General features: G+C 42.8%; 1 protein-coding gene and 1 long non-coding RNA gene across 2 annotated transcripts in view; one reads left to right on the forward strand and one right to left on the reverse strand.

The window, feature by feature from the left end:
- Positions 1–5,774: 5,774 nt before the first annotated feature.
- Positions 5,775–6,591, forward strand: LOC127591932 (uncharacterized). The gene is made up of 2 exons (XR_007960026.1): positions 5,775–5,924; positions 6,307–6,591. It is a non-coding gene; the product is annotated as an uncharacterized LOC127591932 (long non-coding RNA).
- Positions 6,592–6,607: 16 nt separating this feature from the next.
- bach2b (BTB and CNC homology 1, basic leucine zipper transcription factor 2b) overlaps positions 6,608–27,186 on the reverse strand; it is a 60,171-nt gene continuing 39,592 nt past the window's right edge. Inside the window, exons 3-5 of the mRNA XM_052052138.1 lie at positions 18,818–20,311; positions 12,385–12,591; positions 6,608–10,205 (exon numbers count right to left, since the gene is read on the reverse strand). Coding sequence (XP_051908098.1) covers positions 9,720–10,205; positions 12,385–12,591; positions 18,818–20,311 — 2,187 coding nt within the window. The 3' untranslated portion in view covers positions 6,608–9,719. The remainder of the gene's footprint in view (positions 10,206–12,384; positions 12,592–18,817; positions 20,312–27,186) is intronic.

The following is a 27,186-nucleotide window of genomic DNA, read 5'->3' on the forward strand; positions in this document are numbered from 1 at the left end:
TCTTTTGTGCTTCCCTTCTTATAAGAAGCATGGTTGGCTAATGTTACAACACAAGATCCAAGCCTCATTTCCACAACCTCTACACACAGGACACCACACCATTCCCACTTCCTACAGTTCCAGTCGTGCAACCGAGGGTGGACACCCAGTAGTTCTACAATAGTTTGAAGCATACATTGACACACAGGGAACTGAACTCCATGGGCTTGCGCAGCGACACATGTATGGACCTTGAGAGTAGGTGGGAGGCGGAGTTTGACATCAACCGGGTTCACAATCGCCCCCACCTCAAACAGCCCGATGAATGCCCTAACTTGCGTGAGCTGCTCGCCAGATGCAGATCCCACATGGAGAGCCATACCTGATGCCCAGGACGGTAATCGGGTGTAGGATGTCATCGGCGAGCAGTGATTTGTTGATTTCGTTCTGCGGTGTGTGACAATGCTGTACAGATCTCCCTCCAGACACGATGGGCCTTCTTCAGCTGTAGTTGTATGCATGGAATGTCCACTTGGTTTTCTTCAGAGGAAAGCATAGTGGATTGGTAACCGCACACAGCTTGAACCGTGACCGACCTGTGGAGGACGAGACAAAGGAGTTGTGGGCGTATTCAATCCATAGAAGCTGACAGGGCCATGATGCTGGTTGATGGAGAGAGACGCAACGGAGTGTCGTCTCCAGGTCTTGGTTGAACCCTCTCACTTTGACCATTTATTGCGGGTCTCATCATGAAGGGAGGCTGGCTATGGCTCCGCAAAACATTTTCCACACTTGAGGCCCCCAGCCTGACAGAATGTCCATTGGGATACCATGGAGTCGGAACACAGACATGACAGAGCAGTTGAGCAGTTTCTCATGACCCGAAAGGGTAATATGTCCTTTCTCACTTGCTGTAGTGTTGCGACATCACAGTCTAAACCAGTGCCGCAGGAATCTAAACCTTGCCAAATGCGCCAAAACCGCAATTGTACTCACCCAAATTGATGTGGTTTATCTTCCCTTAATGCTCACATCGACATGCAATGAAACAAAAATAGTGTAAGCTTGTTATATTATTATCATTTTATGTTTGAGCATCATATTATTTCATGTTAAGCATACCTAAATTATCTTCTGTTGTTTAACAATTGCTTAGACATGTTTTTATGTTGATAGGTTCTGATTGGCTGTTAAAGGAAGAGAAGCAGGAAGTGATTTTAGTTACGTGAGTTGTGTTCTCGAACGTGCGTCTATCCCCCCCCCCCCCTTTTTAATAAACTGCATTGAAGGATTCCATCTCTCCTTTTGTCGTTCGTGAAGAAGAGCTATCCACTAGAAACCACGAACCCCTCAATTTACAATAGCATGACTGTTTCTTTATATTTTTAATGTCTTTGTGATAAGAAACATGACAGTTTCGCAACACAAGAATAGTTACTATGACAAAATAAAACAATGATTAAAACTTTACTTTTATAAATCCTAGCCATCCGCACGGTGGGCGGGTACCGAGGATCATACAACAGCTTTCATCTAGTGATGTGTCGTTCGCGAACGAGTCGGCTCCCACCTCATTGGGAGCCGGAAGGGGAGGCTTACACACACACGCGCGCGCGAGCTGCAGTTTAGAGAAGGGGCAGGGGTTAGAGAAGAGACACACACAGCAGCACACTGAGCAGCACGCGAACAAGACAGACGAGGGGACGAGAGAGCTAGTTAGTGAAAAAAAACAACAACACGGTGGAAAGTGGAAAGGTGAGAAAATGGATAGGAAACGCAGTGAAATATGGACTCATTTCAATTTAATTGATAGTTCAAAGGCAGCGTGTAGACTGCGCAAGGTTAAAATATCCCATAGATCAGGCTCCACAAATAACCTGCACAGGCACATCAGAAATGTCCACCCATCAGTACAATTTGAAGAGAAAAGACAAGCAAGGGAACCAGCTATTAATGAAGGTGCTAGTGTGTCTGCAACTGTTGCTGCTGCTGCAATGTCACAACTGCCGAGATGTACAACCCAGAGCTCTATGAGCCACTTTATGCAAAAAGCTATAAAACCAGCAAAACAGAACACAATTGACGAGGAACTGGGTAAAATGATTGCAAGGGATTTTCATCCATTTTGTGTTGGCTGTGTGTTGTCGCAACATCTGTCCCCTCAGAGAGAATCTTCTCCAAAACAGGGCAAATATTAACAGAGAGGAGAAACAGGATCAGCCCCTCAAAGCTGAGGCACTTGGTTTTTCTTCATGCCAATCTTCGCTAACAACAAGCTAAAACCTTTACCTGGATGCTGCTTTTTTTCTTTTTGTTTTACAAATTTTAATTTATAATTTGTTGTGTGGTATTCAAAGCTTACTTATATTTTACTGTAAATAGTTAAAAGCTTATAAATATACACATTCAGAGATTGGAACTTTTTGACGACCTTGTTTTGAGATGGGTCTTTGTACTTTGTTTTTATTTTTGTAGCACTCCATGGCGAGTATGTTCAGAAGAATATAAATAAAGTAATATAAATAATACATATTTGATATAATGTCTTTTTTTGCATTAGTACTTCGTTTTACACATAACTTTACGTTATTTTTGGTATTAAATTAATTTAGTCAACAAAAAAAACTGAGGAGCCATTTGGGAGCCCAAGAGCCGGCTCTTTTTAGGGAGCCGATCCAAAAGAGCCGGCTCTCTAAAAGGAGCCGGAATTCCCATCACTACTTTCTTCACCGTTGATCGTAAGTGAAATGGGTGTCCGCTGTTATGTGTTCTGTGACTGTACACTAGATGGAAGTGTTGCTAAATAAATTCTGTTGAGAGTAAAATAGAGCTCCAGCTACACTCTGGCCTTGTTATTTTAGCCCCCCGTCCCCTACACCACATTCTTTTTCAGGTTAAGGACGTTTAAAGGGCAGACGGGAACTTCCGTCCTATCTTAATCCGTCCTTTTTTCTTTTTTTTATACTTCTCGTCTTCCTTCCCAAAAATGGGTGTAGTTCCGGGACGGACGTCCATGAGGTTTTTATAAATTCATGTTTTATTTGACTGATGTTTTTGTTTGTTTGTTATTTTTAAAAGATGAAATGAAACTCCTCAGGGTGTCATTTCATTTAGATTTTTAAAATCTTAATTCCAGTGTCACCGCATGGTACTTTCCATGCCGAGAGGTGCACTTGGTCCACCCGCTGGGAATGTCCTCCTGTGGAAAATATGGATCCGGGGAATTCTTCACAATGTGAGGAGTCTGCTTACATGTGGCACGGTGGGCGACTGGTTAGCGTATCCGTTAGCACGCACGCCTCACAGTGCAGAGGTCATGGGTTCAATCCCGGTCTTCCTGTGTGGAGTTTGCATGTTCTTCCCGTGCCTGGTTGGGTTTTCTCCGAATACTCCAGTTTCCTACTACTTTCCCAAAACATGTATAGCAAGCTCATGGAACTCTAAATTGTTCCTAGGTGTGAGTGTGAGCGCGGATGGTTGTTCGTCTGTGCGTGCCCTGCGATTAGCTAGCAGCCAGTTCGGGGTGTACCCCGCCTACTGCCCGAAGACAGCTAAGAGAGGCTCCAGCATGCCCCATGACCCTTGTGAGCAGATCAGAAAATGGATGGATATCTTATCTATATATACTGTATAGAGAAAGAGAGGGCGAGAGAGAGAGAGCAAAAAGACCAGAATGGATTCAATTCTTTATTCCTGCTTATGGTGCTTGCTCAACAAATGCCTTGATTGAAAACTTCAGTTAATGACGGACACGTGTGTTAAAATTTGTAAAAACAGCAGTGATACGCATGTTTATTTCATCAAGCGAAATGGCATACAGACAAAAAGGTACAGTACTGTAATTTATATGACACTGCCAATTAAAATGAATTGGAGAGGTTTTCACCATATATTTACAGTATGTCAAATTCTGACAGAATTGAGCATAAAAAATATTCGATACTTGTCGAGAGTAAGCACATTACAGCATTTTTTAAAAAAATAGACAAGAGGACAAACTATCCAAATGAAAACTACAAGTTATTACATGAAACGATGCAGCAAAAAACTTGCTAGGAGAACAATAGTCCAAAGAATCTGAGAAAAAAAAACGTAGAAAAAACACCTGATGCGGTTTGTTGATATCGTCATTGACCAGTTATGAGAGGTATGAGTCATTTCACAGGTAGATCAGTGTGAAAAAGTTGCACTGGTGGGTTGGGGCCACGGCCCCTGCATACACTCAGTTCACGTGGATGGGAACTATGGCCTCTGCAGTTCTAAGGCATGCATACTGTGTACGGGAGAGGAAGCCACCTATTGAACCATGCTGACCCATCCCATAAATAGAAGGTAAGAAAACCCATTGTCTGTCTTCACACATCATAAAATTGGAAAAAAAACAAAAAAAACCCAACAATCTCAAATCTAATCATGCAAAATTTTACATGGCAAAAAAAATCAGTTGTCATAGTCGACAACTATTCATGTAAACATTTGTATACTTGATATTCACAGCCTATCCATTCAACCACAATTTTTCTTTTTTGGGGGGGATAAATTTGAGGCATCTGTAAAAAAAAAGAAATAATACGGTTGATTTTGTTTTTTTCCAATTTCACCTTTATAGTGGAAAAGCCACAAGAAATGCCGATATGAACTATCATATATTTGCCCATGTATCGAGGACATTAAAAAAATGGAGCTTGGTTAAACCTGGCAAAAAAAAAGAAGCTTTTTTTTTGGGCAACTTCAGTGTTAGACACCAGCGCGACCGCAATTAAATTTTTTTTTTAAATTAAACCGAAAAACTAATCAGATGAAACGGATCCCAAAACCCTGAACGCTTATGTCGTTCAAAAGAAAAAAGACAATTCTTTGTCATCGTGAAGTGCTATCAGATTCCCTCTTCTTTACTGTATGGACAACAAAAAAATATCGGAATGATTGCCATTCACCTCCAAGGTAATTATCACAATCATCAATTTTGTCGTATGTGACAAAGATGCTCAAAGGCCAACTCTCAAAGTCTTTGCACCTTTACTGCTAAACGAGACTTTTCCAGTTCGTAGAAATCAAAAGACAGACAGTCACGTCTTTAAGAGCAAAAACAGTGCATCTTTACGGGAAACCGCGCAACACCCGCCGATGCATTGCAGAATCAGAAGTAGGCGGCACCACAGCATATTCAGTGTGTGAACTAATTGGATGAAAACCGCTTTCTGTGTGTGGAGGCGTATGCTTGAGGGTGTGGCTTTGAGAATTCAGAAATAATAAACGGATGAGAGAACTTCGGAAATGTTTCTCAGCTGGTTTCCTAAAATGCTTATAAAATAAACAGTTAAGAGTCAAAATGTGGAAAGAGAAGTCAATCTTAAAACCAAAATCTGGAAAATATTTGTCATGGTTTTCATTGTTGATTTTAAAAAAACAACAACAAATACAAATTTTGATAAGCAATGAGATTTTTTTACAGACGCCATTTTGGGCCAAGGGCGAGAGACCATGAGACTTGAGCTTGATTTTACTTCCATACACATTGCAGTTTTATCAATAATTTTATGAAGTCATTTCACGCTTATTTTATATTAAATGAATACACACGAGCAGAATGCATGCGCTTGACAAAATTATTGAGAGAGTTGAGGAGGCGTTTGAACGATCTTTCAGCTTTGTTGGAACAATTTCCTGACAGCCATTTTCTGTTTCAAGATGACTTGGAAGCAAGAAGGATAAGGCCTTTTATGGCAATGATTAAGTCATCTCAGTGTGGAAGACAAACACCGTACGGCACAGGTGTCAAACCCAAGGCCCGAGGGCCAGATCCGGCCCGCAACATCATTTTATATGGCCCCGCAAAAGCAAATCAAGTGCGTGAACGCCCATGATCATTGCTAAAATCTGTACCAAAATGTCAAATTGTCATGTGGAATAAATAACGTTGAGATTTTGTAATAATTTTAAGTGTTCCCACTCACTTGAACAATAATTGAACAAAAAAAAACCAAACAAACAAACTTCGAGTTGATTGATTTCAGCTGTCACGGCCTCACCAGTTACGCTGCCATCACACAATGGCGGGTGGAAATGGTATGAATGAGACTTGGAAAATCCGAAGCCCCAAACAAAGGGAAATGAAACGATCACCTGAAGCAAACAGGACAAGACGGCAAATATGGAGGTGAGAGGTTTCCACGTTGTGCATTTTGAATCACGGTATCCATCCGTGTCTTGTCTTAGCTAAAATCTAGATGAAACAAGCGTCTGTACATTTGCATGATACACGCTTCCCAGCTGTACTTTTTTTTTTTTTAGATGAATCTATATGTAGCTTCAGATTCATACAAGATAATATTGTCCATGCTTGCAATTTTGTTGGAATCATTTGGTGACGCCCTTGGGTTTTGTTGGGTATCCTGTCAAAATAATACAATCACAGGTCATTGGGTATTCATCATTATTCTTACGAACATATCCAATGACCTCATGCCAAACTATTATAAGTATACGCTGCTTTACTTCTTTTTTTTTGTGTATGTATATATTTTTTTCCCCTAAATTTCTATGCTAGTACAACTGCTAATACTTTATCTGGATGAAATTGTGAAGTGGCCATTTTAATTCTTGACACAATCAGTTTCTTCTAAAAAAAAAAAAAAATCAAATAATTCTTCTCGAGTCATTTTAAAGACAAGCTGCTCCAAAGAAAACTTTGGAGGCAGACGTGCTAGACCTGCTAAGTAGGTTTCAGCAAGAGTCAGAATGCACGCATATCAAAATACGATGCTCAAATATTTGCACAATAAATGCTTTTTTTTCCTTTTTTGACAAAACATTCATTCAATTACTAAAAAATAAATAAATAAATAAATAAATCATGGGAATGATGTTATGAGGTGACATGAAGAGGTTTGACAGGTAGTTTTGAGGTGCCTATTTAAGTGTCCCTCCCCATCTTTTTATGGGTATCATCTGAAACCATGAAAAAGTGTGAACATGCCTTCGTGTTAGTTTTTTTTTTTTTGGTCAGTGGATGTTTATTTCATTCATATGTACAAGTATTCAGGCCACGCAGATGTATATTGAATGTCAATATCATCAGGATAAAAGAATATTTCTTTGAGGGGAGGTGGTGGTAGGATCATGAGTTTTAGAGACTTAAGTTGTAATTAATTAAAGACTGGTGATCAAACAATCCGCCCCCCCCCCGCTCCCAAAAAAAGCCATCTCGGTCCATGTAGCTCTTCCAAAGCACCCCGCAAAAAATATGTATCACTGTTAACTGCAATCTGATGACATCAACTATCCGCTGAAGTGACCGGAGTTTACCGAGGAAACCGAATGAAAACAAAAACAATTTTATTGTTCATGAAAGTTAAAATGTCAAAATTAACCGAGGTCTTCAACAGTCATGGACTTCACCACGCTTATGTTATGCTGATAATACTGTGAGTTAGATATGATAAAATATACAGTTTTTATCTTGTTATACTACAAGGTTATTCTGTCAACGTACAACTTTATTCATTTTGTATTGATTGTGTGGCCCTGATACCTCCTTCATACATTTGAGAATAATGTGAAGTACTAAAACACCCCCCCCCCACAAAAAAAAAAACTAATGAATCACATCAACCGCAGTATATGCAGATGGTTTCTTCAAATACTGTTCAGAAAAAAAAACGAGATCCGTTGAAAATACAAAAACAGCTTTCCTCAAAAACTCATTCACTTGAACTACAGAGGTAATAGGGAAGAGCTGACTTGACGCAAATTGAAACCATTGAAACTCCGTGTGTGTGTGTGGACACGTGAAGCTTCAATTTTGGATTCGTTTGTGCCACGAAATGCGTCTAATCCATCCGTATGCACGTCTGTTAAATTGATTTCCTGAGAATTAAGAGCACTCGCCATGTGTGTGTGTGTGTGTGTGTGTGTGTGTGAGAAAGGGGTGTGGGGGTGGGGTGTGGGGGGGTGTATTCCACTACAGTGGTACCTCTACTAACGAAATTAATTGGTTCTGGAAGAAATTTCTGATCTTGAAAATTTTTAAGGTGAGACGCGTTTTCCATGTAAATGCCCTATTCCGTTCGAAGCCCCCCCCAGCCCCTCAAAAATTCAGACAAATGTTTTCTAAAGCTTAAAAATGCATCAAAATGCGTAACAAATACATGTTACAATTAGATTATTGTGCAATAAATGAGAGTTGTGCATAATGTAAAAAACAGAGTAAAGAATAAAAATGGTCATTTCACTTTTAAATGCGTCCTCATCATTTTTTGCCCTCTTTATTCATGTTCTCTCAGAAGTGGTTTTTGCCTGCCGTTTTGGAAAGAACTGATCCAAAGACGTTTGCTTTTGTCGACTTTTAACAATCCTTCGGAAATGTCCGAGGCAAACATCAGCTTAGTGAGTGATCGCCCGATTGGTGAACACTTTTTCTGGGTGATTCACATTTAGTTAAAACCATCAAAACACCTCTTGGCCTGAGGGGCGAACGACGAGGACGCTGCATGGACACAAATCTATCGATCTATCTACACACATAAACACATACGGTGGAAGTCCCTTTTAGCCAATGAGATGCCAGGATGATGCTTGGTAGTAGCCAATGGCAGAGCAGCTCTACGTATGTTGCGTTCAGGAAACTCGGGGCTGTGACTCGCAGCCCATCCTGTATTTAAATACCTTTCGTAACAAGAGGCAATATTTTCCTGTTGAAACGTTTCATAACTTGAAAGTTTCGTATGAAGAGACATTCGTAAGTAGAGGCACCACTGTATATGAAATGACAAACATCAAAAATCTTCCCACAGCAGTAAAATGCTTTCTGTATCCTTGGTGAAAGAAAAAATAGTCATTGAGACAGTCATCATGCTCACGGTATATACATGTTGTCAAACAAACACTGAATCAATGGGTAGCGCTGGTTAGAGAGAGAAAACATGTTTCTGCCAGCAAAAAAAACAAAAAAACAAAACCAAACCAAACTTTACATTGAGAGCTTAAGAAGGCAAAAAAGGGAATGTGATCAGTTTACAGCCTGTACAAAACTACAAGACATTTTTTGCATCGACATTTTACAATCTAATTGCATGAGAACATCCGCATGTACAAAATCTCCTTATCTTGCATGACTTATTTTGAACATTCAGAGGTTGGGTTTTTTTTCTGTTGTTGCTTTTTTTTTTGTTTTCCTGAGTTTTGAATCGCTGTAGATGAAAAGGCTCACTTACAGCTAAAAAGCGAGAGAAGATGCACATGGAACAGAGTCAGAGAGAGGTAGAGAAGACCGATGGAGCCAGAGTTGCAGAAAGAAAGGGTGGGAAACATGCCAACAAATGCAAAGAGCTGCTGATAAACTGCTAAAAACAGAAAGAGTTGTTGTTTTTTTGTCCACTGAGGTTCCTCTTTGTGTTATGGGTGACACACCAAGAACATGAAGCCACCCTGACTCTCAAAAGCTGCTGCCAGGGCCGTAGATAGCACCGTTGTAAGGATTTAGTGAGAACCTCTCACATGAGAATACTTTGCGAACAGTATTTCTGCCATTAAGACAACGTTAGTGTCGACTGTTCACACAAAAAAAAGGAAATCATGAAAAACATAAATACATACAAATCTTTTTTTTTTTTTTTTTTTAGCGAATGCTGACAGAAGCTGGGTATCTCAACCACCCTCTCAAGAGGGTTTGTCAAATTAGTATAATTAAATAATAAAAGAAACAACATGAAATGTAAAAAAAAAAAATCTATAAACCATTAATTAGTCGAGTCCTTGCGTGGTTGCTCGTCAGTTGTACATTTTTCCGTCATTTCCTGGCAGAAATCAACTGTCACTGTCTGATGAGCGTATTTTTCTACGGTCAGCCCTGAATCTGTGTACAAGCCAATGTATTGGCGGTCCGTATCTTTGTCTTCCCCGTTTCCGACCGAGTTGATATCCAAAGGGCCAGGAGAAGCGGGAATGTTTGTTTCAGGTGCGGAGGAGTCCAAACAGACAGCCAGATCCATGTTGGCGGTGTCGGGGATGTTACACGGCCTGGGATCGTAGGCAGCGTGATTGCTGGCAGTGGAAATGTTGGGTCGGAGGACCGGGCAGTAGTGGTGCAATGACTGAACCTGTTCGGGGCTCAGCTGGACATCCCTGCACACCTCCTGGGACAGACAGGAGAAGTTCTCCCATAGTTCTCCCATAGAAGCCTTCAGTTGGTTCCTTTCTGTAAGCAGCGTCTCCTTTTCGCATACCTGCATTTGCCAAAAATAAAAAAAGAATGCACACACATACTGGACTTTACCTTATGTTCACAATAATTTATGTCAAAGCCATTCACTGCACTTGTTTGTCCTGCAATATATCCACCCTTTTTTTCTGTACCCATTACAGCAGTCCCTTGTTATGTTCCAGAAGTGACCGGCAAAAAGGCAAAATCCATTATTGTTTATTGCGGAGAGGGACGGCTCTATGAAGCCATTATGAACTTCCACACACTTTGAAAACACTTGTTACGCTCCTGTGTCCCCGCTTGGTGCTGTGCTTAGTTTTTTTTTTTTTTCCCCCAGAGCTACCAGGGATGGGCAGAGTCTCCGAAATGCACCTAAGCTGCAGTGCAATCAATCGAGCTTTGAAGCACCCGGGAAGCAGTGGCTGTCGCCGGGTTATTGTCTAACTTCCGAGTTTTCTTGTGCCAGTTTATTCACATTGAGTTCGTAATTGCTTAACTTGTTTAGTTTTAGCTTTAGTTTTCTCATGTGATTTTTCCCATCTGAGTCTCTCTTTACTTGTGCAGTGTAGATGGAGTACTGTAGTGTATTTTCTGCACTATAAGGCATGTCGGGGTAAAAGGCACACGCGTGCGCACCACAGCAGCACATGAGGATGCAAAATTACATTTGTTGCATAACCTCTGGGCAACACACCTGATGCACGGGACAGGTGCGTAGAGTGGAGGACTTCAAAGAGGTAACAAGTATCTCTAATGAACTCTAAAATGCACTGGGAGCCAGTGAAGGGAAGTCAGAATTGGGGTTAAGTGCTCCCTCCTACGAGCTCCAGTTAGAAGGCGGGCAGCAGCATATTTGAACAACTGGGGAGGGCTTGAGGGAGGACTGGATGACTCCAAAATAAATTGCATTACAGAATCTAGCCGAGATGTAACAAAGACATACGTTACTGTTTTTAAGAGCTGTTAAGAAAGGAAAGATTCTTTTGCCAATTGACGAAGATGATAGAAGCTCAATTTAACAACAGCACCGATTTGCCAGTCGAATTTAAAATACAAATTTGAGTCTGTTCACTTTAGATAAGATGCTCTGGGGCACAGGTCACACAGGTGTAATGCACAAAGGCCAGTGGGACCCAACACTGTAACAATCCGTTTTCTTTTTGCTGAAATTTAAAAATGTTTTTGACAACGTGCTTTGATTTCCTCTTGACAGAACAAAAGTGGTCTTAAGGGGAACATCCAATTTTCCTTGGCGTGAAATAGATCTGATAGACATCTGCATAGTAGTGGAAGGAAAGACAATGTTTTCTTCGGATGGAATCTCAGCGCAGCAAATTCAGTGAAAACAACAGGGGTCTCAAAATTGAACCCTGTGGAACACCATACGACAGAGGGGAAGAGCGCAAGTCAGCCAATAGTGGCTAAACTACTCTAGATTGCTACCACGAATGCTCAACAGTTGGTGCAAGTGAACCTACAGAATATTGTTGTCCACCTATCAAATGCTAATTGGGATTTTTGTGCAAGGGAGTAACTAAGAATTTACACTTGGGTGGTGAAGGAAATATTAAATAGCCCAATTCTCAAATAATATTTAAAAAACGTTTTTTCCCCCCCTCTTGTTCCATGTCTTGAGATGGTACAGACAAGAGGTGTGACGGGCTGTGGATGTTCACTCCCGTGGCATTCCATTGTTTAACCCAGCTGTGTCAAACTCAGTTCCTGGAGGGCCGCTGTCCTGCATGTTTTCCAAGTGTCCCTGTTGCAACACACCTGATTTGAATGATCAGATCATCAGCAAGCTCTGCGGAAGCCTGACATTGAACCAGTTCATTTGAATCAGGTGTGGAAAACATGCAGGACAGCGGCCCTCCAGGACCTGAGTTTGACACCCCTGGTTTAACCCATTTAATCCCACAAGGACAACAATGATTTAATTTACAGGGCTCTAATTTTTTTTTATTACTGATTACGTAAAAGGGCAACCAATGACAACTTGATTTTGACCTTCAAATGTCGGGGAAAAAATTGGGAGAGCTTTCTACAGCTGAGGGGTGACCGAGAGGAAGCTGCTCATGAAAACAGAGTAACTCAAGGGCAAAGTGCAGCCTTTACATTTAATTCAAAATCTGTGGGAAGGTGTGTGGTGAAGTGAGAGGATCCTCAAAGACAAAGGAGTTGGCAGAGATAGATGGACTCACCAGTTTTCTGATCTCGCACTCAAGATTCAAGATGCAGTCAAGTTTTCTCTTGCGGCAGCGTTGGGCAGCGATGCGATTCTTGCTCCTTCGCCTCACATCATGGATGAACTCAAGCTGCTCTGAGGTCAGTTTGTGCATTTTCACCAATGTTTGGAAGTCATTCCGTGGAAGATTTATGATTTGATCAACAGGGAAAGGAAGCTTCACCTGGAAAATTCACAAACAGGTGGTTGTCAAAAGTCAGAATATTTTAAATAAAGATGTGACAGAAACAAATGTGACCCGGATCAGTTGATCACCGATGTCTGGTAATTCTTGTGCATACTGAAGGATTTTTGTTGCCATTTGCATTGCTTCCTTGCTGGATGGTGGCTTGTCATCAGGAGTTGAATCGATGCCTTTTTTTCAAAGTTTCGTAGATTTGCGTCTTTCCGACTCCAAGTGTCTGCTGGCTGTTTTTAACTTTGTGTCCAGCCTTGCTCAAACGGATGCATTTCACTCGCTTCGCTCCAGTCATTACAGTTCTTCTACGTTTCAATGCCACGACGTAAGTGAATAAAGTTAAAATATTTCGCAATTACAGTAACGCGAAGTGAAAACGTGTCTCAGCGTTGTCTTTTCCGTCGCATCGGGTGGCGTTGCGTGTATTCAAGCTCCCCCAGCATTACGCCTCCATCCGGGTTACAGCTAGTGGAATTTCCGCTTACGTAAGGTCCAGTAACACGTAATATTGTAGTCAAAATGTTAATGCATTGGTTTTTATTACGGGTGAAGGATATTCCTTTTCATAGAATTCCGGGGATGGGAATATTTACTGTATACACACACACACCCATACCTGTGAATCATACTGAAATATAAGACTGACATCACTACCGATTGTCAGCACAAAATGTTGCATTTTAAAACGAGTGTGTTTGCATTTTGTGAGACATTTTGCGGACCAATCGGGTTTCTGCTTCACTGAGTGTCTTTGTCGTTCTTGGATAGCAGGTAGGCAACTGCGCTGATCAAGCCCTTTAATTGAGTGATGCCACTTTTTAAATATACTTAAAAATGCCCCCTATTCCCCAGGAGTATGTGTATCCCTATTTGAGAATCATCTCAATCAAGTCAATGCGCCTAAGTGTCACTTTGGAGGGACACCAGGAATTACTCAACGACGATCATGCAGTGTGCGTCGCTGCATGTCAATTTTGTTCATGATTTGGACACGGACAAGTGGCAGGCTGTATTAAAAATAGCAGCGAGCTGAATCTGGCCCAAGGGCTGTTGTTCCCACCGCTGATTTAATTATTCTACCTGCCTACTGGCATGTATCCTGATGAACAAATGATGATTGTGCATGTTTGCCTTTAATAAACAATAATTTCCCTTGGCATGCCTGAGGAGATCTCACAGCACACTTGGGTGCCATCGACACCCTGGTTGGGAATCACTTGCAGGAGACAACACGATCAAGCTTATTACTTGGAGTATGACACCAATTGACCACAAGATGGCAAAATTCCATGAGTGCACGTCAGACTTTAGCTGCAGCTTAGACAGCAAGTCTCAGAGAGGCATAACAAAGAGTACGAGGAAGAGGAATTGGCAGGGGATGAGAGGAGCTGCTGCGCTCTCTCTCTTCTACCTTTCATATCCGATGGCAGAGTCTGCACAGCTCATGAAGAACAAAGTCAAACAAAGGCGGAAGAGGGCAGAGAGGAAAAGTGAGAAATGCTCTACACTTCCACTTCTCCTGCAGAGGCTGCCTGAGGCCCCAGAGAATAGAGGGCCAAGATAGTCTTCATCGGTCTGGTGATGCAGTAAGCCAATCTAACGCAGGTTCTTTATCCAACAGCACCCAATTGTGATGGTTGAGGCTCCACCTACCAGCAACTATTTATTCGAGAACCATTAGTGCCTTGTCATGACATAAATAAAAATGTTTCCATGTATTCAAGCTCATGAACAATACCCTTAGCCATCCTGGGTTGCATTTGACAAACTACTTTGACAGGCCATAAGAGTTGTGTGGGAAAACCTATAAACAGTAGGGATGTGAATCTCAGCACTGAGAACGATTCGATACACATCTCGATGCACTACCAGCGATGCGAAACTTAAATGATACATGGAATTTTCTGGCGACACGATGCGATACGTTTCACCGTCTTCACGATGTGATACGACGCATTACACATTTAGTTCAAATCAATGCGATCCGATACGATACAGTGCAATTTGTTGTGATATTGTGCAATTAAACATGATGCAAATACGCAAAGAAAAAAAGTTTAAAAAAAGATGGAATTCAGTATGGTATTGCAAAAAGTAGACCACTTTATTCCTTATAAACAGTAGAACGTGTAAAACAACTTATTTAAGTCCTTTCACAATTGGGTTTTGTGCAAAGAAAATGTAAACCAGGGGTGCCCATTAGGTAGATCCTGATCTACCGGTAGATCTAAGACAGGTCCCAAGTAGATCCGAGGAGTGTCGAGAAGAAAAAAAACAAACAACCATTTGTGTCTTTGTACATGTTAGTAATATATTTTTTGTGTTAATATACACTGCATACTAATCAGTCTCATTTTCACAAAAAAAATATTTAAAAAAAATAAAATAAAGCAGGTAAATCTTAAATTTGTGTGTGTGTGTTCGTGCGCGCGCCGGTAAGGGTAGATCCCGTGAGGTTAGTTGATCGAAAAGTAGATCTTCGATCCAAAAAGTTTGGGCACCCCTGATGTAAACAATTTGGCACCTGAGACTCACAGCTATGGCTGTAGTGTAAACACAGACTACTCACTGAGTGTCTTATATGAAATATCCATCTCCATAGGACAGAAAAAAAAATACAATTGAAAAAATGTGGCAGTCACAGCCTCAAAGCTGCTGTGTGTGTTGTAGCGTACACAGATCACTCTCACTGAGTGTCAAAATGAAATGTCCAAAAGAGTCATCCATATATAGTTTTTCCTTGCGTGATCACAATGAGCTGCAAGGGGACCCCCAAAATAAGAGGCGATTTTTTTCTGATCCTGACCTGGTTTGCCAAGAGTTTCTCTGGTGTCCAACGAGGAACTGGACGGGGAGGCGCGGGAGGGGGCGGGAAACTTGTCGGTGATGTGGTGCCATCGTTTTAAGTGGTCTGCATATTTGTGGTGCTGCCGTTGTATGGCTTCGTAGTGCGATATTCTTTGCAAATTACGGAGCTTTTATCAATCTTTCCATCTTTCTTTTCGAAGCCGTAGTATTTTCAAACATAAGATCTGAATGTTGCGGAAGCATTAAATACAGTAGTTTCCTCACTGCTGCTTGCGCGAACTTCCATAGTGTTTCGCTAGTTGTGTACTGGACTGTATGTGACGCGCGGCTACCGTCCGTATTCAACACACAACGCAAAACAATGATGGTGCATTCATGCGCCTAGGAAAGGGCAGATAGCTGACGTTTAACATGAATAAAACGGCGCTTGAATCGGATTTTACCGATACCCACCAATGCATCGTGATGAATCTCGATTTCACCCGTCAATCGCGTCGTACCCAGTGAATGAGCCGATGCACTCGCATCGCGCACGCGCGCATCGATGTATCGATTAATATCGATTATGTTCCACACCCTTAATACACAGGGGTGCACATCAGTGGTGCGTAAGTGTGCATGTTAAATGAAAATCAGCCCTATTTCATTGCCTCGCCGTGCATTTGTGTTCCAAGCATGTTGCAGCCACGTTAGTTTAGTTATTAGCCCCGAGCAGTGACCTCTATACTGTAATTGGAAGCCATATGTACCAGCCCACAGCTTACACAAAATGTCTCTTAAGTTTAAGAAAACCTTTATTAGTCTCGCAATGGAGAAATTCCAGATTCACAGCAGCAAAGTTATGAAAGGAAGAAGTAGAACAACAAAAAAATAGGAGCTGCTGGAAAGGCAGCCACTCTCGCGGCGCCATTTTGAAGTCAAAAATAACAAAAATAACACAAGACAACACATAGGACAGAGACAGTCGTGCAATCTTCACCACTTTTCTGCATACACTTTGTTGTCTGAAGCAGTTATAGATGAAAGAGGAGAGGATCAAAGTGTCCTTTCACCAGTGGATCAGAGACATCATGCTGAAAAATGTGCACACGTCTGCTACAAGCAAAGTTTTGAAAGCAAACACGAAGCTGGAGCAATATCCTGAACCTGAGAAGAGACAACCCATTCTTATCTGACATATTTTTTCTCTAGGGTTAACCAGGTATCCTTGATATTTTCTTGGAAGAGTGTTCAGACTTTCGTGATGTTGAAACGGGTATTTATGATGTTTTGTGAAACGCTACAGCCGTTGCTATGCACTGTTGTTTTTGAAGGTTTAAAAATGCACAAAAAGTCACAATAGGCCTGGCAAACACAATCCATATTTTACAGGTTTATTGACGTGGCCATTTAAAAAAAAATCCAATGTGCCAGTACCCCAAAGTGACCCACAGCTTGAGCAGAGAAGCCCAGACTTTCCTGTCCTCAGTCACTTCATCCAGCTCTTCCGCGGGAATTCCAAGGCGTTCCCAGGCCAGCCGGGTGACAAAGGTTCTCCAGCATGTCCTGGGTCTACCTGCTGGTGGGACATGCCCAGAACACCTCACCGCGGAGGTGTGCAAGAGGCATTCTAATCCGATGCCTGAGCCACCTCATCTGGTTCCACTCAATGTGGAGGAGCAGCAGTTTGACTCTGAGCCCATAATGGATGATCTCTAAAGGAGGGCTTCGACACCCTGGTCTAGAAAATCATTTGGGCCGCTTATATTGGGATCTTGTTCTTTTACTCACAACCCACACCTTGTGGCCATAGGTGATTGTAGGAATAGAGACTGACCTGTAAATTAAGAGCCTATGGCTCAGCTCTTTTTTCACCACAATGGACTGTATCACTGCAGATGCTGTCAGGTTCCATTCTTCCCTCACACGTGAACAAGAACCCAAGATACTTGAAATCCTCCACATGCGGAAGCATCGCATCTTCAACCTTGATAGGACACTCCACCCTTTTCCGAATGAGGACCATGGTCTCAGATTTGAAGGTCAGCAGTACCACATAATCTGTAAAAAGCAATGATGAAATACTAGGCCACCAAACGAGACCCACGCAACTCCTTGGCTGCAACTAGAAATTTTGTCCATAAAGGTTGGAAGAAAATCGGTGACTAAGGGCAACTCTGATATCGGTCATCTAGGGACTAAACAGTGCGGTATCAGGAGGTTCGATAGCCCCATACTCGCGAAGCAAACCCCACATAACTCTCCAAGGGACACGGCCAAACGCCTTATCCAAGTCCACAAAACACATCTAGACCTGTTGGGTGAATTCCCATGCACCCTCGAGGACCCTGCCGAGGGTGTAGAGCTAGTCCACAGTTCCACGGCCGGGGCAGAAACCACACTGCCCCTCCTGAATCCGAGATTCGACTTACAGACAAACTCACTTTACCAGCACCCCTCACTAGACCTTACCAGGGAGGTTGAGGTGTGTGACCCTCCTGGAGTTGGAGCACACTCTCCAGTCCTCTTTCCTAAAAAGGGAGACCAACACTCTAGTCTGCCAATCCAGAGGAACAGTTTTTTTCTCTTCAATCCAAATCTGTCCATGCACATGTTTGTACAGTTGTTTGGATGTGTGGGCGTGTGTGTGATTTTTCTAAAAGAGGACATTCACGGATCAAGAGACAAGAGCACACAACATCGGATAATAAGGTACACGTTACAAGGCAGATTTATCAAAATGCCGTCAAGCCAGCAATATTTAAACAGCCAATACAGCATTTACGGGTGACACACTTTCACGGGTGAAACTCAGATTCACACTGCTTCCGGTGCACGACCACGTGACTAAGGCGAACTTGATGATCACAACAACAAGGCCACTAACGAAAGCCACATCACTTCAACAAAAGCACTCCGGAATATTAATTCCAAAGGAATCTGAACAGTTAGATGTAAAATGGTGTCAAATAATGTGTGACTTCACATAATTGTGAGAGAGAATATTCTATTGTGTTAGAGGACCTGGCCATTTCTCATTGCTATTTCGATGCCCTGGTTCCAATCCTAATAAGTGAACTATGCTGCTCTGGGAATTAGCATAAGCGTATTATAAAGGTAAATCAAGGGTTTAAGATAGGATGTAGTATCGTAGCCAACATACTCAGAGTACCTTGTGTGACTTCAGCGCCGTGTAAGTGCTTCTCACATAGTATGCTATACTGTATTTGTGTATTGACCAAAACATTTTCAAAGTAGCAGAACAATGCCCCAATTATAGAAACATTTAATATACTGATTAATAAGAAAATTATAAAAACAGTTGGGTCAAAAATAACCCACAATTATTTAATTGTTACATATTGGACAGCCTTCTCGATTGTCAATGATGGCTTCAAGACCGCATATGCAGATTTGCACTCACCTCAGGGCCACGCTCTTGTACTGTACAGGACTCACTGTCTCCCTCTGAAAATGAACCTGACTCATCGCTGGAATTGGTGCCATATGACTGTTCACATTTTATTTTGGGTTGCCCCTGGTTAAAAACATCCCCGACACTGTGTTCCTGCTGGTCGACATTAAGGCAGCGGGCCATGTTGGAGCATGGTGAGGAAGAGAACTCAAACTGAGGCAGGCTGCACGGAGAGCCACCACTGCCATCTTCTGCATAGGAGTATGACGAACAGGAGCTGGATGTCCTGGTCCGTGTCTCGCAAGGCGGTGAGCGCGGGCAAACTTTTATTGGAACCGGGCAGCTTGTGTTCGGCCGTGGGCGGCACAGCAGTTGGGGTTCGGTGGAGGTGGTGCTGGGAGAATAGGCCTGGGAGGTTGGAAGGGACTGGCTGGCTCCAGGACACATTCCCTTTGGTATGTGCTCAGAAAGCTCAATTTCAAAAGAATTCCCACCAGGGTAGGAATGTGCTGGGGTTCCAAGGCGATTGCAGGCTCCTGAGGAAAAAATGACACTTCGTCGATCAAGCTCAACTTCCTGTTTGCAGATTTCATCGCAGGACGTGGACTTGACGGACAGACCTGCAGTGAAATTGTCATTGTTCTTTGGGGATATTAAAGACAAACTTAACTCCCCAGCAAAAGCTCTGAAGTCTTGATCTCCCTGAGAGTTAACTTTGTCCTGTGGACAGACAAGCCTGTTGGCAAATAGCTGCTGTGATGTATTGGGCGGATTGGAGCGGTCCACTCCTTTTTTGAATAAGGCTCGGACGCAGGATGCCGACTTGGTTCTCTTGATGATTTCTGAAGACACAGGATTATCCATCTCCATTGCGAGCCCACTATCCTTATCGTGAGTGTCCTGCTCATCCCCCGAGAGGCACAATGAGACGGCCTCTTCCACTGTTTGTTGTTCTACTTTGATCTCCGCCAAAGGCAACCTGTCCTGATCTGGGACTCCCCCACTAATCCTGCTCTCTTTTATTGTGCTCGGAAAACCTGAGGTACTGGTGTCTGAAGAGAAATCGTTATTGTGCTTGTTGCAAGCCCACTGGTATTTCCTGTACTTAGGGCATCGTGGCAGGTCTGATCCTCTGCGTCGATCAATGTCCAATCGGCCGTCTGTGAAGTTACTCTGTATAGACATTGCTAACCGATCCTTATTGGGGCACTGAAAGGTGGCAAGATCATCAGCACGTCGTGTCCTTGGGGAGGAGGGCATTTCGGCCTCTGACTGCATGCTTTCATACTCTGAGTTGGTGCCCCCAGCAGCCACATTGTGACAGTGCAGCAAGCTGTCCTCGCTACGCAGCTGAGCTTCCAGAAAACGAAAGCATGAATCCTCTAGGTTGTGCATGCGCAGGAATTCGGCACAGCGGATGACCTCTTGAATGTTTTCTTTGCTGAGTAACAGCTTTGCGGTGTAGGCAAACTGCAACAATGGGATGAATCCTCTCGCAGTGACCTGAAAAATAGCAGGGAAATTGTCATGATTACTAGAACGAGAGTCATTGTCTGGAGTACTTGGGTGTGGTGAGAGCCTGTAGCCTGCCATCTGTTCTTAAACAGCCCACAGCAGATACTAAAAGTGCTATTTGCTACTAATGAATTTGTTTTATATACTTGGAGCTTTTCACAATATGCAAAAAAAAATACAAATAAACTCATGACAACATTTCTCTTTACAACACTGTGGTCATGAAGATAATTCATTTTTTACAAGCCAAAATGGTTCCCTCCACTTCCTGCTCTGTGTCAACGCCCAAATTGTGAACATATGACATGAATGATTCCCAAGTAACTGCTTTAAAAATGGTTAGCTTACAAGACCTTGCTCCTGTTTTGGTTTCTGGATAAAGAGATGGGATTCGGCTGCTGTTCAGCGCAGGGACAGATATTTTCTAGTTGGTTGCAGGGACTCTGACCACCCCAAAATCCCCAAATTAACCTTATAGATTATATAAAACCTTATAGAAAGGTTTTCAGGTATGAAAGGCATGATTAGGTGAAATGATTATTTACAAGAATAAAAAAAATCTAAGTATCATCCAGTAGTCGACTCGGCATATTCACCAGCTTTATTCGTTTCCGAAGGGAACAAACAGAGGTGAGAAACATAGTGGTGGTGGAAATGGTGACCAAAAAAAAACTCCACACTCACCCCAATTATTTTGTTCTCAAATTTAAGGTGGGTGGATGGTTTTGGGTCATGATGACAAGTTACACTAATGCCGATTGTGAACGGTGATAGAGACCAGTCAACAGCATAAGCCATACAGGACATACATGCACACTTTGCCTTTTTCTTGAGCTAGGTATAGGTATATTAGAGTATATATTTCCTTAGGTTCCCTCATTTAGCCTTCCCCTGACCGTGGTGGAGGTCCAAATGAGCTAAATTGTTTGGGGCTTAATGCCCCTGGCAGGGTCACGCATGGCAAACAGATCCTAGGTGAGGGACCAGTCAAAGCATGGCTCACAGATCCCTTATGACGAATATATTAGCGGTCTGATCCTCGGTGACAGAGGCTATTTCTTGGGACATCCGAATGTCACCTCTCTTGCAGGGAAGAGGCTCTACATGGTGTGTGAGGCAGACAAGTTCCGACTTGACATAGAACTTGCCTCCACACACAGCCTGGTTTCTGGTACCAGTTCCATCGAGAGGGGTTGGACTCTTTTCCACTCTGGAGTTGCCCACGATGAGATGCAGAGCAGGGGCGGGCATACTAATTACCCCCCAACTCAGTGCCTGTACAGCCTCCCTCCACTTTCGGGTGTGGGAACAGGTCTCAATAGGGGGAAGCAGTGCACCACTGTTCCTTAGAGGAAGCAGAGTCTGGTGATTCAGGGGTGGACTCTCCAATCTCTGGGGTTGTGAAGTAACAGAGGTAGTTCAAAAGCTCCACGGCGGCAAAGCCCCTGGGGTGGATGAGATCCACTCAGAGTTTCTCAAGGCTCTGGATGTTCTTGGGCTGTCCTAGTTGACATGCCTCTGCAACGTGGTCATCGGGGAGAGTGCCTCGGGACTGGCAGACCAGGTTGGTGGTCCCTCTTTTTAAGAAGGGGGACCGGAGAGTGTGTTCCAATTATAGAGGAATCACACTACTCAGCCTCTCGAGTAAGGTCTGTTCAGGGGTGCTGGAGAGGAGGGTATGTCAGCAAGTCAAGTCTCCGATTCAGGAGGAGCAATGTAGTTTTCGTCCCAGTCGTGGAACAGTGGACCAGCACTAAACCCTTGGCAGAGTCCTCGAGGGTGCATGGGAGTTCCTCCAACCAGTCTACATATGCTTTGTGGACTTGGAGAAGATGTTCAACCGTGTCCCTTGGAGAGTTCCGTGGGGGGTGCTATGGGGTATGGTGTTCTGAACCCCCTTATATGGGCTGTTTGGTCCCTATCCCACCGATGTCAGAGTTTGGTTTGCATTGTCGGCAGTAAGTCGGATCCGTTTTCATTTGAGGCTTTGACTCGGCCAAGTCTGCCCTTTGTCACTGATGCCGTCCATAACCTTTATGGGCAGAATTTTCTCGGGGCATCCAAGTTGTAGAGTGGGTCGGGTTTTGTGGCCTCAGAGTTGCATCTCTACTTTTTGCAGATGATGTGGTGCTGTTGGCTTCTTCAATCCGGGATCTCCAACCCTCAAGTGGTTGGGACGAAAATCAGCACCTACAATTCTGAAACAATGGTCCTCAGTTTGAAAAGGGTGGATTGGCCTCTCCTGGTCGGGGAGGATATCTTACCCCAAGTGGAGGTGTTTATGTATGTTGGGGTATTGTTCATGAGGGAGGGCCAGATGGAGCAGGAGATCGACAGGCGGATCAGTGCAGCGTCTGCTGTCATGTGGACTTTGTATCGGTCTGTCATGGCTAAACACGAGCTGAGCCAAAAGGTGAAGCTCTCGATTTACCGGTCAATCTACGTTCCTACCCTCACTTATGGTCACCAGCTATGGGTAAATCTAAATCGAAAAGTCTCAAATATTTGGGATATCAGATTTCCTTTTTGGGCGCCCTGGTGGTCGACTGGTTAGCACATCGACTTCACAGTGCAGAGGAGCAGGGTTTGATTCCGGCCTTCCGGAATTTGAATGTTCTTCCCGTGCCTGAGTGGGTTCCTCCAGGTACTCCGGGTTGCTCCCACATTCTAAAAACATGCGTGGCAGGTTCATGGAACACTTTAAATTGTTCCTAAGTGTGAGTGTCAGTGCGGATAGTTGTTCATCTCTGTGTGCCCTGCGATTGGCTGGCAACCAATACAGAGTGTCCCCTGCATACTGCCCGAAGACAACTGGGATAGGCTCCAGCACACTTTGTTACAGCTTTGTTTATAGATGTATTGTTTAGCTTTAGGCTATAGTATATTAGACCAGATAATGCTTTGTGTCGCGGTACCCTCTGGTCAAGTGTCTGGAGCCTAAAGCTTAATGGTTTGTAAGACTCCAGCTAATCTCTGTTGTGGCCATGTGGTGAGGAATGATCGAGAGAAGCCTTTCCATTTAAACCTAATGCCAGTTAATTAGGTATACTCCTGAGCTGGCAGAATTCTTGGCCTGCTTTGGTGCTTCATTGAAACACGTGAGAGAAAGGGTGTCTAAGAGCCACTTACTATGACCCACTGTTTTAAAGATCAGCATGAGGTTCGCAGTTGACTGTGATTATTGCTTTGCTGAAATTCAGCAGATAGCCAACTGTTACTGATATGGACAGAAATCCATGACGTTTTTGGCATTTATAAATGTGAAGTAAGAGCATGTGGCGCGCTCCTTTTCACCCATGCCCATATTTCTGCTCTGAGCTAGCTTAAAGTGAGCTCATATTTCAACAATAGCAAAGCATATCAGCTATTGTTAGGAGGATGCTGCTGACTTGATAGCCATGAGTGGGGGATGGTAAGAGAGAGAGAGAGAGAGAGAGGGAGCGTAAGTAGGTGTATGGGAGTTTCAGTATGACACCTTGGGGGAGGGTAGAGGCTTTCTTTTCACTTTACGTATGAGCATCCACAATATGAGTGGTACAACCACACGTACACTCAATTCTACAGATGCAGGATACAATTTAGAGTCGCTCGACAGATTTAAATCCACTGAATATAAATCAAATTTTTTTGTTTGTTTAATGGAGGCACCCCTTGATCCCGTATGTCACTGAGCGGCTAAGGTTTGCAAGTGTGTGCACACATGGCGGAAGAAAGCAGTTCAAAAGATGTTCGCCATACATTCCCAAACAGCTTTAATGTTTGCAGTTTTTATTGCCCCCCCCCCATCAAATTTCGAACGTTGTGAATGTTCCAAATTTCTCTGCGACAAGAAAAAACTGTTGAGGACCATTAGAATTGTTGGTGAACGAGATATGGCCTTTCAAGCCCGAGTTATCACCAGTTTGTGGGCACGTAGTGAATGTTTACTTGTCAGGGTTCCTAAAAGGTTGCCAAGAGTTGCAAAATGTTGCAGTTTTTCAAAACTGCAAAGAAATTTTGAAAAAGAACTGTTTGCAATAAGTACTATTTTTTTGGGAATATCTTTGCAAACTTTTGCAACCCTTTGCAACCTTTAATGTACCCTGACAAATAAACATGTGCTATGTGTGCGCACACTTGTAAATCTTCCCCATTGAGTGCGATAAATGCTTAAGATATATGACTGGTATTTCATGATTATTTATCAACAAAACTATTTAAATTAAGTTTACTAAAAAATGAAAAATGCTTGATACACAAAATTAAGTTTGTAAACTCTTATTTTAGCTCGATAAATTCCATAACATTAATTTCTCTGCTTGGCTGATGCCCAGCTGATCAATGTGCCTTCGCGTTGTTGTGATGTGATACAACAGCTCAACCAGAAACCGCTAAATAAGCCTGCTAAGCAAGGTCAAAGGAGGGCGCGACTTGTACCTGTCTTTCTGATTACGGTATATTTAATCAGAACCCATGAACGTAAACTGGGAAACGATCGTCGAATGATGCTAATAGCTTGCGTACGTGTGGAAACATATCATAGCTTGAATGAAACGGATTGGCCAACCTGACGCAGTTTATTCAAACACGCTTATTAATAGGAAGGCTAAATAAGGAAAAGATCTCAGCATACCAATGGCTCTATTTTCAGTTAGTCTCATCAGCTGCCATCTGCAGGTTTACATCTTTATGTGTGTCCTTCGACATATGCAACAACAACACTGTTAAAACCGCAATAGTAGCCGAATGAGGGAAGTTTAAAGTGAGCCAGAGTATTTGCAAGTGATTGAAATTTGATTGTCCTTACTGTTTGGCTACTTTTTTAAAACAGTATAATGACCCATATCCAATTGACAAAAGGCCGCCAGTGGTTATTGTGTTGTATTGTCTGAATCATTATTGTCCAAAACTTCATTTTTGCATTACACTCGACAGTACATTTGTGTACAGTGTACTTTTTTTGCACTATTATGCAATATATGCAATGTAATATTGCAATATATGCAATGTATGAATATTGTTTGAGTGTATCCCCCCCTTAATCTCTCTACCTCTCTCTCGACACACACGCGCACACACACACACACATGCAGACACACACACTCTATTTCTATATTTCCTCAAAAACATATCATCAGATAATGTTGGGGCGATATTGACCAACTATATTCTGGTGTATTTTTTTGGGGGGGGGGGCAAAAAGCCAAAGAAAAAGAATACAAACACATGCACAGTTAATCCTTTTAAGGTGGATGAAATGATTTAGAGAGATGTATTGAACCAATGCTTACAATGATAGTGGCCAAAAATCCCCAAAATTTGAGGATACTTTTTTCAGACACATTTTGGCTAAACTACAAAAAGTGCTCAACTTTTAAGACTACTATAATCCCTTAGAAAATATAATCACATGTCTACTGTTATTATGTCAAGTCAAGTCAACTGTATTTATAGAGCACTTTCATACAGCCATCGCTGCATACAATGTGCTGTACATGGGGCGATTTCACATATAAAATAAACAGTAAAACAAATCGGTAATAAAGACAGTAGAAAGCACCAAACAGTAAAACCAAGAACAAATCTAAGTCATGCTGAGTCGAATGCCAAACAATACAAGTGAGTTTTGAAGTTTTGGTTTTGAAGATGGGCAGCGAGGAGGCTTGCCGAATGTTCAGTGGGAGGTCATTCCAGAGAGAGGGACCAGCAACAGAAAAGGCCCGATCCCCTCTGAGCCTCAGTTTAGTTCTTGGTACTTCTAATAATGTCTGGTCCGCAGACCTGAGGCGCTGGGCAGGTGTGTAGGGGCGGATGAGCTCAGAGAGGTAAGGTGGCGCGAGGTCATTTAAAGAGTTGAAAACAAATAAAATGATCATGAAAAGAACTCTAAAATGTATGGGGAGCCAGTGAAGGTATGCCAGAGTCAAAGTGTTCATGAGAGAGTAGAGGTTTTATTTTGGCCAGCTGTCTAAGGTGAAAGAAGCTGGATTTAACAAGGGCACCAATTTGCCGATCAAGTTTGAAATCACTTTCCAGTTTAAGGCCCCAGTTTGAGACTGTTGACTTAAGATAAGGAGACAGGGGGCCCAAGTCTACAGAATGGGATGTACAAGGGCCACTGGGACCAAACAGTATCACCTCTGTCTTCTTTTAATTGAATTTCAAGAAATGTTGTGCCATCCAGGTTTTGATTTCTTCCAGGCAGGATAGGAGTGGCCTTAATGAGAAGGCGTCTTTTTTGCTCAGTGGGACATAGATCTGGCAGTCATCTGCATAGCAGTGGAATGGAATATCATGTTTCCTTAAGATGGAACCCAATGGGAGCAGATACAGCGAGAACAGCAGAGGCCCCAGAATTGAGCCCTGTGGAACACCACATAAACAGGGAAGCAGTGAGTCACTCAGAGCAGCCAAGGCTGACACAACAGGTTCTGTCAGCTAAATAGGACCTAAACCACTCAAGAGCACTACCGCCAATGCCCACCAAGTGCTGCAAACGAGTCAGCAGAATACTGTGATCCACTGTATCAAATGCTGCAGTTAAGTCCAATAAAACTAGACACACGTGGTCTCCAGTGTCATTTGCCAGGAGGATGTTATTAGAAACGCATAACAGGGCTGACTCTGTGCTATGCATCATCTTGAAACCTCACTGGAAGGCCTCCAAGATGTTATGTTCATCCAAAAAAAAATTCAACTGCATGTGCACCACTTTTTCCAGAATTTTTGAAATGAAAGGCAGTTTGGAAATGGGCCTGAAACTTGACATCACATCTGGATCAAGACCAGGTTTCTTGATCAAGGGCTGGACCACAGCATGTTTAAACTGTTGGGGAACTATACCAGAAGAAAGGCTGTTGTTGATGATATCCAAGACCGATGCA

This window comes from Hippocampus zosterae, chromosome 19 (genome assembly GCF_025434085.1).
Source record: "Hippocampus zosterae strain Florida chromosome 19, ASM2543408v3, whole genome shotgun sequence".
NCBI classification, from domain to species: domain Eukaryota; kingdom Metazoa; phylum Chordata; class Actinopteri; order Syngnathiformes; family Syngnathidae; genus Hippocampus; species Hippocampus zosterae.